The sequence below is a fragment of the Salmo salar genome, chromosome 17 (genome assembly GCF_965601325.2).
Source record: "Salmo salar chromosome 17, fSalSal1, whole genome shotgun sequence".
Lineage (NCBI taxonomy): Eukaryota > Metazoa > Chordata > Actinopteri > Salmoniformes > Salmonidae > Salmo > Salmo salar.
This window is the reverse complement of record NC_138307.1, coordinates 12579605-12596492: the sequence shown is the minus strand read 5'-3', so window position 1 is coordinate 12596492 and position 16888 is coordinate 12579605. Positions and strand designations below refer to the sequence as shown.

Sequence of the window (16888 nt, the reverse complement as noted above, 5' to 3'; positions counted from 1 at the left end):
GCAAATCAATCCCAGAACAACAGCAAAGGACCTTGTGAAGATGCTGGAGGAAACAGGTTCAAAAGTATCTATATCCACAATAAAACGAGTCCTATATCGACATAACCTGAAAGGCCACTCAGCAAGGAAGAAGCCACTGCTCCAAAACCGCCATAAAAAAGCCAGACTACGGTTTGCAACTGCACATGGGGACAAAGATTGTACTTTTTGGAGAAATGTCCTCTGGTTTGATGAAACAAAAATACAACTGTTTGGCCATAATGACCATCGTTTTATTTGGAGGAAAAAGGGGGAGGCTTGCAAGCCGAAGAACACCATCCCAACCGTGAAGCACGGGGGTGGCAGCATCATGTTGTGAGGGTGCTTTGCTGCAGGAGGGACTGGTGCACTTCACAAAATAGATGGCCTCATGAGGCAGGAAAATTACGTGAATATATTGAAGCAACATCTCAAGACATCAGTCAGGAAGTCAAAGCTTGGTCGCAAATGAGTCTTCCAAAAGGACAATGACCCCAAGCATACTTCCAAAGTTGTGGAAAAATGGCTTAAGGACAACAAAGTCAAGGTAATGGAGTGGTCATCACAAAACCCTGACCTCCATCCTATAGACAATTTGTGGGCAGAACTGAAAAAGCATGTGCGAGCAAGGAGGCCTACAAACCTGACTCAGTTACACCAGCTCTGTCAGGAGAAATGGGCCAAAATTCACCCAAATTATTGTAGGAAGCTTGTGGAAGGCTACCCGAAACATTTGACCCAAGTTAAACCAATTAAAGGCAATGCTTTCAAATACTAATTGAGTGTATGCAAACTTCTGACCCACTGGTAATGTGATGAAAGAAATAAAAGCTGAAATAAATAATTCTCTCTACTATTATTCGACATTTCACATTCTTAAAATAAAGTGTTGATCCTAACTGACCTAAGACAGGGAATTATTACTAGGATTAAATGTCAGGAATTGTGAAAAACTGAGTTTAAATGTATTTGGCTAAGGTGTATGTAAACTTCCGACTTCAACTGTATATTTATATATCGTGCAGAGGTAATAACTCCAACAATATCTCATCATGACCATAACTGGAACATTATGGACCAAGGAGGACCACAATAAACCACTTCATAGCCACTACTGTGGGTGAATGATAGGTTGTTGTCAATAAATAAATTATTCACAAAAACAAAGGACGCAAGGAGTAAACATTAAATTATACAAGGATATCAATTATTCAAACTAATGTATCCCCTGAGACTGGAGGTCAATGAGACATATACTGTCTGTTTGACAGTGTACCAACAGCTCAGGGGAAGAGGACAGAGAGATGTCCAATAGAGTTTGACCCTGTGACTTTCTGGCCTTGATTACTAAAAACTGCTGGCTGCAGAGAGATGGAGGCTTACTGGAACTCTCACCCACCTAACTGCTACACCTCCCTCCCAGACATCTGTGACTCACATCCTCCATTACTCTCTCCATCTTTCCATCTCTCACTCAAATTGATTTATTTGCATGACATTGCATCAGTTCCATTGTCATTTTCCCCTGTTTTCTCTATCTTCTCTCTCCCGCTCTCTCTATCTTTGTAAATCCCTTTCCTCTTTATCCTTAGACCATTTTCACTCTACCCTTTCTCTCTTCTTCATTTATCTCCTCCTCCGTTTCCGCCGTCTCCCCTCTCTCCCCATGACATCAGTGTCATATGTTGCTGGTCTGGTCTGTGTGCCCACCTGCCTGCCCGCCTGCCGCGCCCAACCAGCGGCCAGTGACAGCCTCCTCTCTCTCTCTTTCTCTCATAATGTGCCTGTTTTCTCACACACAGACAGTGTGTAGGAGGGGATGGGGGGTCGGTGGGGGGGGGGGGTTCTTGTTGTGGGCGATTATCCGCCACATTTTCCACAATTCCCCACCAATCGCTGTCACTCTTTATCACGCTGCTTCACAGAAAGTGAGCAGGGCATGGGCTGTCTGGTTTTATTTCACGGAATATGAAGTCTGTCTGAGTAGTGTGACTCAGATACTATTTCAGGTATAGAACTTGACCCTCATTACCCCGGTGCCCCTGCAGACAAAACAAGCACTTAGCTTACTCTCATCGTTGATGTACTCAGTCCAGTTTACGGAGCTCGTGACGTTGAAATCAGTGCCATTGAAATCGGTTCCATTTAAGTTTGGAGTTCCCAGAGTTCTGTTCAGGCGGTCGTCGGGGATCGTGTCATTGACGAGGTTGCGGATACACTTCTGCCTCAGGTTGCCCATGAAGAGCTGCAGGCCAATCAGGGCGAAGACGCTGAGACAGAAAACGGTGAGGATCATGACGTCGGAGAGCTTCTTGACCGACTGGATCAGAGCGCCCACGATGGTCTTGAGTCCTGCAAGGGAGGGACGACGCACAGTCCTGGTTAACAGCTCCAACTGGTTAATAGAATAGATACATAATACAGTATAGAAATATAGTATAGAAATGCTAAGGTATATAGAAATGCTTCAGCCCCCAATGATAGCTAGCAAGCAGCATAGGAGATCCATATGTCAAGTTTCTGTATGGCATTCATACAGGAGCCAGTTGAGGTATAGACTGATCATTTTTTTTCTCATGGATCTCTCCAGAGATGGTGTTGTTGGTGTTAAGATTACCCAGTTCATAACACACTTAGATTAACTCCTAGCAAACTGTCTACACAGAAAGTCTGTTTGTTGATAATCAAATTCTCTTTCTGAATAGACTCAGATCACTACAGATATCATATCATATTCATATCATTACTTAGTGATCTGTACAGCAATGTAATAATTACGTAATGGACAAATTGTGATCATTCAGTTTGATAGGGACCAAGTGTGTTGGGGTTTTAGTGATGCTAAGCAGATGCTAAGCTACAGGACTGTTTTTCTAGCACAGACTGAAATATGTTCTGGGATTCTTCCGATGGCATTGAGGAGTATACCACATCAGTCACTGGCTTCATCAATAAGTGCATCGATGACGTCGTCCCCTCAGTGACCGTACGTACATACCCCAACCAGAAGCCATGCAACCTCTGCATTGAGCTAAAAGGTAGAGCTGCCGCTTACAAGAAGCGGGACTCTAACCCGGAATCTTATAAGAAATCCCGCTATGCCCTCCGACGAACCATCAAACAGGCAAAGCGTCAATACAGGACTAAGATATAATCATAATACCTGTACACGGGCTCCGACACTCGTCGGCTGTGGCAGAGCTTGCAAACTATTACAGACTACAAAGGGAAGCCCAGCCGAGAGGTGCCCAGTGACACGAGCCTATCAGAAAAGCTAAATTACTTATATGCTCGCTTCGAGGCAAGTAACACTGAAACATGCATGAGAGCATCAGCTGTTCCGGACGACTGTGTGATCACACTCTCCGCAGCCGATGTAAGACCTTTAATCAGGTCAACAATCACAAGGCCGCAGGGCCAGACGGATTACCAGGACGTGTAGTCTGAGCATGCGCTGACCAACTGGCAAGTGTCTTCACTGACATTTTCAACCTCTCCCTGTCTGAATCTGTAATACCAACATGTTTCAAGCAGACCACCACAGTCCCTGGGCCCAAGAACACTAAGGTAACTTGCCTAAATGACTACCGACCCGTAGCACTTACGTCTGTAGCCATGAAGTGCTTTGAAAGGCTGGTCATGGCTCATATCAACATCATTATCCCAGAAACCCTAGACCCACTCCAATTTGCATACCGCCCCAACAAATCCACAGATGATGCAATCTCACTGCCCTTTCACACCTGGACAAAGGGAACACCTATGTGAGAATGCTATTCATTGACTACAGCTCAGCGTTCAACACCATAGTGCCCTCAAAGCTCATCACTAAGCTAAGGACCCTGGGACTAAACACCTCCCTCTGCAACTGGATCCTGGACTTCCTGACGGGCCACCCCCAGGTGGTAGGGTAGGTAACAACACATCCACCACGCTGATCCCCAACACGGGGGCCCCTGAGGGGTGCGTGCTCAGTCCCCTCCTGTACTCCCTGTTTACTCATGACTGTATGGCCAGGCATGACTCCAACACCATCATTACGTTTTCAGATGACACAACAGTGGTAGGCCTGATTACCGACAATGACGAGACAGCCTACAGGGAAAAGGTCAGAGACCTGGCCGTGTGGTGCAAGGACAACAACCTCTCCCTCAACATGATCAAGACAAAGGAGATGATTGTGGATTACAGGAAAAGGAGTACCGAGCACGAACACATCACCAACAAACTAACATGGTCCAACCACACCAAGACAGTTGTGAAGAGGGCATGACAAAACGTATTCCCCCTCAATAGACTGAAAAGATTTGGCATGGGTCCTCAGATCCTCAAAAGGTTCTACAGCTGCACCATCGAGAGCATCCTGACGGGTTGCATCACTGCCTGGTACGGCAACTGCTCAGCCTCCGACCGCAAGGCACTACAGAGGGCTAAGCTTCCTGCCATCCAGGACCTCTATACCAGTTGGTGTCTTAGGAAGGCCCTAAAAATTGTCAAAGACTCCACCCTAGTCATAGACTGTTCTCTCTGCTACAGCATGGCAACCGGTACCAGAGCGCCAAGTCTAGGTCCAAGAGGCTTCTAAACAGCTTCTACCCCCAAGCCATAAGACTCCTGAACATCTAATCAAATGGCTACCCAGAATATTTGCATTCCCCCCCCTCCCCCCCCGCTGCTACTCTCTGTTATTATCTATGCATAGTCACTTTAATAACTCTGCCTACATGTATATATTACCTCAATTACCTTGACTAACCGGTGCCCCGCACATTGCCTCTGTACCGGTACCCCCTGTATATAGCCTCACTATTGTTATTTTACTGCTGCTCTTTAATTATTTGGTATTTTTCTTAAAACTGCATTGTTGGTTAGGGGCTTGTAAGTAAGCATTTCAATGTAAGGTCTACACCTGTTGTATTCGGCACATGTGACAAATAACATTTGATTTGATTGGATTGGATTTCATTTGAAAGCGGGCTGATGTAGGTTGAAGTTAGAGACCCCCACTAATCATGGGGTCAATGATGTGATTGGTTGGTCCATGAAACCGAGAGATGACAACGTTGTGAGAGTGTGTGTGTCATGGCATTGCCTAGCATCACTCTAGTACAACCCTATTCAACAACCACCACACACAGTGAACAAGACATACATGCAACCTAGAACAAGGACAGAGAGGGGGAACCCTTGACACAAATGCTCACCACACAAATTGTCTTTTGCAATGTCTCATGCATAAAAAAAGCAAACAAATAATAAATATTCCACCTAATTTCCCCAAAGGGCAAGATAACAAAGAAAGAGAATTACAGGAAGAAAGTGAAAGTAACGTAATGTGTCTAAAAGCGTGGAATCTTTTCCATCTCGATGGAGTGGGCCCGGATTCCTGCTTTTACTGGCCTGTGGAAAGGCAGCGTGACAGAGGCAACAACGCTAGGCTAAGCTAACGTGAGATGAGCAGTTACTGTATCTCAGATGGAGCGAATTAGCCATTAGCCGTTAGCTTATAGCCTTGTTGCTAGCATTTAAGCATTTAACCTTTAGCCTCTGACCTGGGCTCTCTCACCTGGGATGACTGATATAGTTTTGAGGGCTCGGAGAACCCTGAAGGTTCTGAGGGCCGAGACATTACCCAGGTCCACAAACTCTGTCACATATCTGTAAGGGAAGGCAGCAGGGGGGAGGTTTGGGGGAGGGAGGAGGAGCGAGGGAAGGGGGAAGTCACACAAAAACGGACAGGACAGACACCATGACAACACAAGGGGGTTGGGGGGGGGGGGGGGGGGGGGGGTCGACAAACGTCACAAACAAAAGACATCTTGGCTGACGGGTGAGAGAGCAGACACAGGTTCTTACCTGGGATTACCGAGATAGTTTTCAAAGCTCGCAATACTCTGAAAGTGCGCAGGGCTGAAACATTGCCTAGGTTTACAAACTCTGTTACATACCTGCAGGATTAAATGCACAGTTAAAAATCTGCATTGTACCCTGACATACTTGCAAATGCACACACACACACACACACACACACACACACACACACACACACACACACACACACACACACACACACACACACACACGTACAGACGCAGGTACACACATACGCGCACAGTACACACTTTCACAGTAGAATTCATTCGATCAAATGTACTACACCATAAACACAGGAGTATCATACATACATTATATACGTTTTCGAGACAGATCATTTGAAAAATACTATTTTATTGAGTAAATGTAGTTAATGGCTTCTTTTCTTTTTGAAGAGAGATTAAAATGTAATGAACTGATGGCCCTTTGTTAATGTGAAAATAGAAACGTAACGAACTAAGGTTGCGCCATTAGATTCGGGGTGGGATCACGAGAACAAAATAAACGGGGTCCCCAGAAATTCTGGCCCCCCCCCCAAAAAATGGGGTCCCCGCTGAAAAAGTTTGAATGCACCGGTCTAGAGGGTTGAGTGTGGTGATACTGCTCTAACCTCTGTGTCCACACTTTTCAAACCAGTCCTTCCAGTTACACGGCAGAATCAGAATATACACTGACTGTACAAACAATAAGGACACCTGCTCTCTCCATGACATAGACTGAACAGGTGATTCCAGGTGAAAAGCTATGATCCCTTATTGAAGTCACGTGTTAAATCCACTTCAGTCCGTGTAGACGAAGGGGAGGAGACAGGTTAGAGAAAGATGTTTAAGCCTGGAGACAAATGAGACATGGATTGTGTGCGTGTGCCATTCAGAGGGTGAATGGGCGAGACAAAAGATTTAAGTGCCTTTGAACGGGGTGTGGTAGTAGGTGCCAGGCACACCGGTTTGTGTCAAGAACTGCAATGCTGCTGGGTTTTCCACGCTCAACATGGGCCAGCATTTTGAGCGGAGGTGGGGGGGGGGGGCAACCGAAGGTGTTCATAACGTTTGGTATAGTCAGTATATATTGATATTTGGATTAGTGACATGAGTAGCAGTTTTGTAGTGAAGTGTTATATTAATTATACTTTTTTTTCTTAATCTACACTGGTTAGGAGAAATACATACATCAGTCCTAGATAATAATGTGTCAATGCCTCATAATATCCTATTCTATTGATCCTAGCTGGAAATATAAGTCCTACATACATCTGTGGTAATACTTACGCCATGGATATTACCATGAAGTCCAACCAGTTCCATGGATCCCTGAGGAAGGTGAACTTCCCCACACAGAACCCCCTCGCCAAGATTTTAATGAGAGACTCGAATGTGTAAATCCCTGTGAACGTGTACCTGATCAAACCAAGAGAGAAAGGCATTATGATGGTTGCTATGGAAGTCAACAACAACAGCCCTATTCAATCAAAACCTTATGCCTGTTTTCTGGGGCTAGACCAAAACAACACTATTTGTCCTGTGCCAGTGTAGGCTCTGTTCCAATTTTGATACCAAGATAACAATTGTAAGTGTTATGCTAGTGTGGATATCAGTGGAGGCTGCTGAGGGGAGAACGGCTCATAATAATGTCTGGAACGGAGCGAGTGGAATGGCATCAAACCGTGTGTTTGATGTACTTGATACCATTCCACCTATTCCTCCAGTCATTACTACCAGCCCGTCCTCCCCGATTAAGGAGCCGCCAACCTCCTGTGGTGGATACTGGAGCATAGCCAATGTTTGAATTGTCATGCTAATTCGTTTCTTTTGGTTTCTCACAGTAGAAATTCCTGAGATTACTTGAGCCCAAACGCAAATATGCATTCTCACACTGGAAACAGAATTGTATCTTTGCCTTACCAAGGAAGCTATAAAAACTGGTGTCAATTGAATAGGGTAACAGCCAATAATAAGTAACCTACAGGAATTAAATCTAGAATATAAGTTACTTACTCAACATTCTTGGCCCAGTCCGGTGGGTTGCTCAGAGTCATAAATGCACAGTTGGTCAAAATGGTGAACATGATCAACATGCTGAACATCGTACAGAGACACAAGTCAAGGAAAGAACCCAACACGTTCAGAGACACATGTAAAGCAATGTGACATCAAGGCTAACTAATAATGAGGACTAGGCCCCGAGTGTTCCGTGAGCATAGGCCTTTACCAGGAAAAACTCCATGCCCTATACAGCCTAGAAATATCGACCCAGAATTTTTTCTTGGTCAGGTCACATGGACACGAACCACTCAGGGAACCCTCTACCATAACATATTTTCAAAGTCGACATACAATTTAGTCACATTTCTCTCACATACATGCTCCATATGACACCAAACTAGGCCATCATTATATCAAACCAAGCCTTGATATAGATGTGAAAGGATATGAGTGTACTAAAACTGCAATTGCTATTCTCCGTAGAGGATTGAAGGGGCTTAGGATGTAACATGCAGGAGTGGCGTTGAAACGGAATATTGCCTTGCCGCGATTCAATACTATAAATGTCTGAAAGAGGAAGAGAGAAAGAGAAAGAGAGACAGAGAGACAGAGAGAGAGAGAGAGAGAGAGAGAGAGAGAGAGGAAGAGTTGAGTTGAGTTGTCCAAATGACATGAGGTAATATGTAGAACATCTTTGACTGACTATGGAACTAAGACTACAAGAAGTGACTGTGGCTGTGAAACACACCCATCCCAGCTGTACACACCACCACAGCACCAAGGCAAGGCCAAGACATTGTCCACCACTGTTGATGGTGTGCTGAGGCTGTCCTGTGGTCCTGTTACTATTGGTGTTGTTCCTTCTGTCTGGCACGCTCAAACCCCAGAGGACAGGAGAGCAGTCAGGCAGTCCCTCTCTCTCTCAGATGGACTCATGATGCGCGTGTGTGTATGTGTACCCGTGCAAGTGTGACTTTCTATGTGTTTGTATGTGTACACACGTGTGTAGGGTGTGAGGGGTGTGTGTGTTTACCCATGCAAGTGTATCTCTGTGTGCATGTATGTGTGTTTCTGTCTAAGTGTGTTTGTGTGTTTCCGTCTATGTGGGTGTGTGTGTGTGTGTGTGTGTGTCTGATCATGGCAGTGTGAAAGTGTTAGGTAGACTCTGTAAACAACCGTCCTACAGAAGGGGCTTCTACAGTACACTGTGTCTGGATGACTACATCAAAGACTCAGCTGGGGCCACAGTTCAGCTCAGTTCCTGCCACCTGTGTGTTGGCTGCTAGTTAGCCTTGGCACAATCTGAGGAGGACCCTAGAGTGTGGCTGCTAGTTAGCCTTGGCACCATCTGAGGAGGACCCTAGAGTGTGGCTGCTAGTTAGCCTTGGCACCATCTGAGGAGGACCCTAGAGTGTGATGACATGAACTGAGTGCTCAGAAACAGTGCCTCAAATGTAATTTGGTCTGTTTTTGTTATTCTTTGAAGATGCATCACTGATTGCACCAGTTAATGCATAAATGACACAACATGGCACATGAAGGCAGCATGAGGACAACACCATGTTGCCGCTTTGGAGCATGGTATGCTAGCTTTGCTTAAAATTCTGAACATTCTGTGAACTCCTATGTGTCATTATTGGCCAGCAGGGGATAACGTGATTGCCAATGAGTCTTGCAATGTCTTGTGAATGTACCATAACAATTTGGGATTGAAAAATTGACCAAACCATAAACGTTGTGGGTGTGGTTTAGCCTGAGTACCATATGACATGAAATAGGAGTTGGCGAGACAGCACAAACAGATCTGGAACTTAGGCTAGGTGTGGGTGTGTCCAGACTCCAGACGTACCTTCTGATTGGAGTAGAAGGGGTCCAGGTCCTCCAGAGGGGTGGAGACAAAGCCTTCGGGGACGTCACCGTAGATGAAGGGGAGGGACTTCCCCGCCTCCAGGTCGCTGTTGGGCTTGGGCCCGTTGTCATCGCTGTCGCTACAGCGGTCAACGCGGGGTCTCCGGGTCTCCTCCTCAGCGACGCGCCTTTCGATGGCGGCAAGCGAGTCGGGACAGAAGTGGCAGAAGCTGTCAGGTCCGGGCGGTACAAGCAGCTGTGCCATCTTGTCATGGTGCTCCTTCACAGGGATGCTTGGGGCTCCGCCAGGGCAGGGGGCTGGGATAGAGAGGGAGGGAGATCAGGAAGGCCCAGCTACAACATTTAGCCTATAGCACATGGTGTGCATGACAAGTGGCCAGGGATACACCCAGTACTCTACTGTATGTTCAGACAAATACTCCCCCCTCCCCCTAAGACGAATGTCAAATACGTATTGGGAGGACACAACTGAAACAGCATGAATGGCAATATAATCTTAATGTCCCATGACGTCTACTGTATCTTACTGTACTGTAGCACCATGTTCATATATACCAGTACGCCATCATATACAGAGACCTGGTTACAGCCCTTTTGTTTATATGAAACAATACACACTCTTTTTCTGCTGAGAAGGGAAGCGGTCACCAAGTTACAACAGAGATATAGGTGACCACAGAGATTATTTTAAACTTCTTAAATGTAATTCTACTTAGGTGGCCTTCAATATGTTCCCAGGGTTGTCACTGCCACTGTGGTTGTTTTAAAAGCAGCCAACTGCTGTGGATAGATCACCCTCATTGTGGATACATCTGTGATGGAAATAACCACTCATTTTCTCTCTCGCCATGGCCGATTCTCCATCAACATCAATCAACGCCCACACACACCTTCCTCTCCCCCTCCCTGCTCCCCCGTTTCTCTTTCTCTCCCTCTCTCCAAAGGCCTACCCTGTTTCCTCCAGAGGCCCAGGGAGAGATACAAACAAGCACTCCCTTGAAACCCAAGTGGGCCATTAGAACAAAGCCTGTACCTTGAAGACAACACATATTCAGAGGCCAGTGAGGGCAGTGGGGCCTCCCTGTCTGGGAGCAGGGGCCAGAGAATAGGACTGTGATCCACCAGCGGCTCCTCTCTCATCACATCTTTAACACTGTGATCCTCGTTACGGAATGGTACTACTGACAAAGCCTTCATTGTCAGTCTTTCTCATGTAATATTTCTGAAACAATGAAGGAGCTGCAGATGTGTCACCTAGCAACCCTAATATCGTCTGACTTATGAGAAATGGCAACCCTATATTGTCTGACTACTGACAAATGGCACATACAAAACAGTGACACAGCACCCAGCATACACTTCCACGGGGCTCCTAGGCCAGCCGAGGAGGGATCTCATTTGCATTCATCAAGTTAGCACCATTTGGTTTCTGATTGCTGTTTGAGCAACTGACGCCAAAGTAGTAGGTGTTTTCAGAGTTGATGAGTGTTTCTACAGACTATAAGTAACAATTCAACTAACCATCTACTAACCCTAACCCTTAACCTAACCCTAAACTTAACGGTTATCCTTATCCTAGCACTAACCCTTACCCTATAACCCTTATTCTAAACCTAACCGTAACCTTACCAACCAGTTGCTTATCAACAGATAGTATGACCATCGTTTGAGCATCTACAGATGGACTATCTAAATAAAGTGTGACCGAAATCACCTTTGTTCTAATTTATGGCATGGAATAGGCGTAAAAATGGGGAATTACAGTGACCTCATACAGTTGAAGTCGGAAGTTTACATACGCCTTAGCCAAATACATTTAAACTCAGTTTTTCACAATTCCTGACATTTAATCCTAGTAAAAATTCCCTGTCTTAGGTCAGTTAGGATCACCACTTTATTTTAAGAATGTAAAATGTCAGAATAATAGTAGAGAGAATGATTTATTTCAGCTTTTATTTCTTTCATCACATTCCCAGTGGGTCAGAAATGTACATACCCTCAATTAGTATTTGGTAGCATTGCCTTAAAATGGTTAACTTGGGTCAAATGTTTCGGGTAGCCTTCCACAAGCTTCCCACAATAAGTTGGGGGAATTTTGGCCCATTCCTCCTGACAGAGCTGGTGTAACTGAGTCAGGTTTGTAGGCCTCCTTGCTCGGAACACGCTTTTTCAGTTCTGCCCACACATTTTCTATAGGATTGAGGTCAGGGCTTTGTGATGGCCACTCCAATACATTGACTTTGTTGTCCTTAAGCCATTTTGCCACAACTTTGGAAGTATGCTTGGGGTCATTGTCCTTTTGAAAGACCCATTAGCGACCAAGTTTTAACTTCCTGACTGATGTCTTGAGATGTTGCTTCAATATATCCACATAATTTTCCTACCTCATGATGCCATCTATTTTGTTTAGTGCACCAGTCCCTCCTGCAGCAAAGCACCCCCACAACATGATGCTGCTACCCCCGTGCTTCACGGTTGGGATGGTGTTCTTCAGCTTGCAAGCAACCCCCTTTTTCCTCCAAACATAACTATGGTTATTATGGCCAAACAGTTCTATTTTTGTTTCATCAGACCAGAGGACATTTCTCCAAAAAGTACAATCTTTGTCCCCATGTGCAGTTGTAAACCATAGTCTGGCTTTTTTATGGCAGTTTTGGAGCAGTGGCTTCTTCCTTGCTGAGCAGCCTTTCAGGTTATGTCAATATTGGACTTGTTTTACTGTGGATATAGATACTTTTGTACATGTATACTCCAGCATTTTCACAAGGTCCTTTGCTGTTGTTCTGGGAGTGATTTGCACACCAAAGTATGTTCATCTCTAGGAGACAGAACACATCTCCTTCCTGAGCAGTATTTTTATTTTACCTTAACTAGGCAAGTCAGTTAAGAACAAACTCTTATTTTCAATGGCAGCCTAGGAACAGTGGGTTAACCGCCTTATTCAGGGCAGAACGACAGATCTTTACCGTGTCAGCTCAGGGATTTGATCATGCAACCTTTCAGTTACTAGTCTAACGCTCTAACCACTAGGCTATGTGGTCCCATGGTATTTATACTTGCGTATTATTGTTTGTACAGATGAACATGGTACCTTCAGGTATTTGGAAATTGCTCCCAAGGATGAACCAGACTTGTGGAGGTCTACATTTTTTTTCTGAGATCTTGGCTGATTTCTTTTGATTTTCCCATGATGTCAAGCAAACGAGGCACTGAGTTTGAAGGTAGGCCTTGAAATACATCCACAGGAACACCTCCAATTGACTCAAATGATGTCAATTAGCCTATCAGAAGCTTCTAAAGCCATGGCATCATTTTCTGGAATTTTCCAAGCTGTTTAAAGGCACAGTCAACTTAGTGTATGTAAACTTCTGACCCACTGGAATTGTGATACAGTGAATTATAAGTGAAATAATCTGTCTGTAATCAATTGTTGGAAAAATTACTTGTGTCGTGCACAAAGTAGATGTCCTAACCAACTTGCCAAAACTATAGTTTCTTAACAAGAAATTTGTGGAGTGGTTGAAAAACTACTTTTAATGACTCCAACCTAAGTGTATGTAAACTTCTGACTTCAACTGTATATCCTATGGTTTTTTGTACATTAGCCGATATCTGTGTCACTGTGTCCTAGCTAGCTTTCCCCATGGGGAAATTCATAAACACATCTGCTTGTGTTCTAAAGACAGCCTGGGGACCCACTGCTCTGATGTGTGAGTTAGTTGACAGCACGTCACCTAAGAGCCCTATGAGAGGTTTGCTAGACCCTATGCTAGTACACACGCCCACAACTGAACCAGTCTCTGACTGCTTGTTTTGCCTGGAGTCAAACAACACCGCAGACACTGATTATTTATAAACTCTAACGATGAATGCAATGCGATCTCCAGTTTTAGCATGCATCGGTAGCTATGCTTTCTGGCACGTTAGGGTTTTGAATGGACATGACATTTTCAAAGACATTTCAAATCAAAAGGTAGTCCTGGGTGGACGGCATTTCTCCGAAGAATGTTTCAAATGTCGACCTCCACATTTAAAAAGGTTGTTTTAATATGATGATGTCTGTCTGTGATCGGGATAAAGAAGCTTCGGGAATATCATACTCGGCATGTGATCGATATCACAGCTGGAATTTGTCCGATCTGTTCACAGACACACGAATCCCTCGAGACTTTATGTAGGCTGTTATCAACAGAAGTATGTACTCAACACATATATTAAATAAATACATACTGTTATTATATCAATACATTAAATGTGACATATGAGTTGTAGTAACCGTCCATATTAGTACGTATTGCTGCGTTGCCTAATTTTCTCGGAACACGTCTGCTGTCCATGGTGCTGAAATGTGAAACAACACGGAAAAAAACAATTTGTGGCTCATACGCCAAACGGCAGACAGAAACCAAATGGCAAGCTACTAACAGAGACACAGGTAACCACAACATACAGCCGTTTTGTCATCATGAAACGCATAGCCAAACACATGAAGGTGTGAAACAAGTTAGGAACCGATTGATGGCTAATAAATCCGTCTAGACAAGTCCAGTGGTTTGCTTTTAAATACATTTATGTCGCCTTATCACGAACAATAAGCACAGGCTACAGGTATAATCTGAAAGAGAAGGTGAGACTAATAGCCATACCTTAATTGTCGTGGAGTCAAAACGAGCAGGGGAGGCGGCAGCTGTCGCCATATTGACGTATCCGTGTATTTCCTCGAATTTACCGCTTCTCATTTGTAACATCTCCGCCCTGCCACCACCATCTGACGCACATAAGTCTCCAAAAACCGAGGGACTCAGACCATAGTTGGAAAGAGCGAGGAACATTAAGGAGCAACAGTGGCCATCTCTCTCAATCACCACAATTCCCGAAAACAGTGACGTGAGTGACAAAATCTGTTCCCAAGCGCGCGTCACCGTCACCCACCCAACTGAATGGGTGTGAATGGATCTCATAACAGTGCCTGGGCGTTCCCTTACCCATACCAGTTGTTTATTCCTTGTGATGGATCCACCAGAGATCCTGTTAGCTGAAATATGGATAAACGTTTGTATTTTGCCACTACATTCTCTATGTAGCATTGTTTTATCGATAGCCATGAGCATATCTTATGTCCATGACACTAGAGTCATCTATCCTAAGTTATAGCCTAAGAAGCAGTTTTGCCATCTATTTTTACATTATCGAGACATGACCGCAAATGACTCAAGCTTTTTGAACAATATCGATGGAAAATATGATCGTGATCACCGTTTGCTCAGTGCGTTCGTGTGTTTGAGTAACACACATGTAGAGACAACAACATCCCTACCAATTTTGATAAATGCCTTGCTAGAGGTGTATATGTCAATTGAAGGCAAATCTGTTAAACAATATGCTTCTTGTCATTGATATGTATGACAACAAATTAAATGATCTAATTGCGACACCCACGTATAAAACAAGTTAAGCCATTATTTGTAGATTATAAGAAAGAAGCATAGGAAGGTAGCCTAAAAAATAATTGATTGTCATTAATTGTCTATGTCAGGGGTTTCCAAACCTTTTCACTCGGGCCCCCAATGGGAACACCCCGCGCTCCCCCTGTGCGCAAGCGCCACGTCGATGTCTATGGGCACATGCACTGTTCATGACAAATCAACATCTTGAACCCCATTGAAAACCTGTGGTTTGAGTTGAAGAGGTCAGTCCATTAGAGCAGACGAAGGATATCAAGTATCTGGAAAGATTATGTCTGGAGGAATGGTCTAAGATCCCTCCCAACGTGTTCTCCAATCTCATACAACATTTTACAAAGAGGCTCAGTGTCAGTATCCTCGCAAGGGGAGGGTGCTAGAGTATTGAAAACAGGGATGTTAGTCTTTTTTGCTCTCTTTTTTCAAGGGTGCCAATACTTATGGATCTGGCTGGCTATTGCCAATGATATCTCTAGATGTCTGAAAGGGGCGCTGTTTTAAAACCACAGCACAGCCATTTTGGTACTCCCCTCAGTTGTAATTTTTTTTTAATGCATTTATTAATGTCTACATTCGTTTTTGACAAGTATGTTCTACAGACAACTTAATGCATACTTTTAAATTATATTAAGTGAACTTAACATGATTTTATTTCATATATATATATAAAACATATTCCTTAAGAAAAACACATTTGAGAGTGCTAATGATACTTTGCCCACTACAAAAAAAGAAATACTTAAATACATGCAATTTTGTCATTTTATTGACATACTGTAGAATTTCTTTCATTCCAATGGAGGACTGCTCATTCTGGGGAGTGCCACTATGGCGGCCGGTGGCTTCAAAGCCTCTCATTGGCCATTACATAGCCTCAACCATCCAGGTTATCATTGGTTATTGTCTTGTATTGTTTGTGTGAATGTTTTATGAAATCCAGTCAAACAAATCTATATTAAAAAAAAATACATTTGTAAGTCTGAGCTAGACTCAATTAAATAGACCACTAGCCTACCTCTCAGCTGCTGCTCAGTCACTCCATGACTCCGCCTTCCGCTTGTTCACGAAACGCTTCGAAGAAACGTACATCTGTTGTAACAGTAGGCTATTGCAAAAAATACGCACAACACACAGGTTGTCTAGCAATTTCGTTTTTTTTTTTCAGGAGGGGAGTTACATGCAGATATTTAGGCAAGCTATATGTAGCCTACACAGCATATCATACAAGTAAGTCACAGACAGATAGTCAATAGCGAATTTAATGTTTAAACATTTTTTTTGCATCTTTGCAAACATTGGCTAAACTGGAGGCAGACTGCTAACTATATGGCAGCATAACTATAAAAATGACATCACCACACAAAACGCTGATTGTTTTTTCCCCAATGCAATGTGTAGACTGCTTCTTGCGTGTGCTAAGGCAATATCTGTTACAACCGACATACGGTTGTATGTAGACTTCATATACAGTGAGCTGCAAAAGTATTAGGACAGTGACGCGTTTCTGTTGTTGTTTTGGCTCTGTACTCCAGCACTTTGGATTTGAAATGATATAATGTCTGTGAGGTTAACGTGCAGACCGTCAGCTTTCATTTGAGGGTATTTTCATCCATATCAGGTGAACGTTTAGAAATTACAGCACTTTTTGGACATAGTCCCCCCCCCCCCATTTTAGGGGACCAA

General features: G+C 44.0%; 2 protein-coding genes across 3 annotated transcripts in view; both read right to left on the bottom strand.

The window, feature by feature from the left end:
* The window catches only part of LOC106575301 (sodium channel protein type 2 subunit alpha), a 30755-nt gene extending 22784 nt beyond the window's left edge, over window positions 1–7971 (bottom strand). The window contains exons 1-4 of one of the 2 annotated variants that reach the window (XM_014151744.3): window positions 7887–7971; window positions 7161–7289; window positions 5875–5966; window positions 2089–2370 (exon numbers count right to left, since the gene is read on the bottom strand). In XM_014151744.3, coding sequence (XP_014007219.3) covers window positions 2089–2370; window positions 5875–5966; window positions 7161–7289; window positions 7887–7966 — 583 coding nt within the window. In that variant the 5' untranslated portion in view covers window positions 7967–7971. Of the gene's footprint in view, window positions 1–2088; window positions 2371–5584; window positions 5677–5874; window positions 5967–7160; window positions 7290–7886 lie in introns of both variants that reach the window. The other variant, XM_014151743.3, reaches the window with a different exon arrangement.
* A 296-nt stretch (window positions 7972–8267) lies between these two features.
* On the bottom strand, window positions 8268–14674 carry LOC145861356 (sodium channel protein type 2 subunit alpha). The gene is made up of 3 exons (XM_082963457.1): window positions 14390–14674; window positions 9724–10040; window positions 8268–8441 (listed from the first exon to the last, which is right to left on the bottom strand). Exons 2-3 carry the CDS (start codon window positions 9985–9987, stop codon window positions 8283–8285), a joined length of 423 nt encoding a protein of 140 aa, XP_082819583.1. The 5' UTR covers window positions 9988–10040; window positions 14390–14674; the 3' UTR covers window positions 8268–8282.
* Between the last annotated feature and the right edge of the window lie 2214 nt (window positions 14675–16888).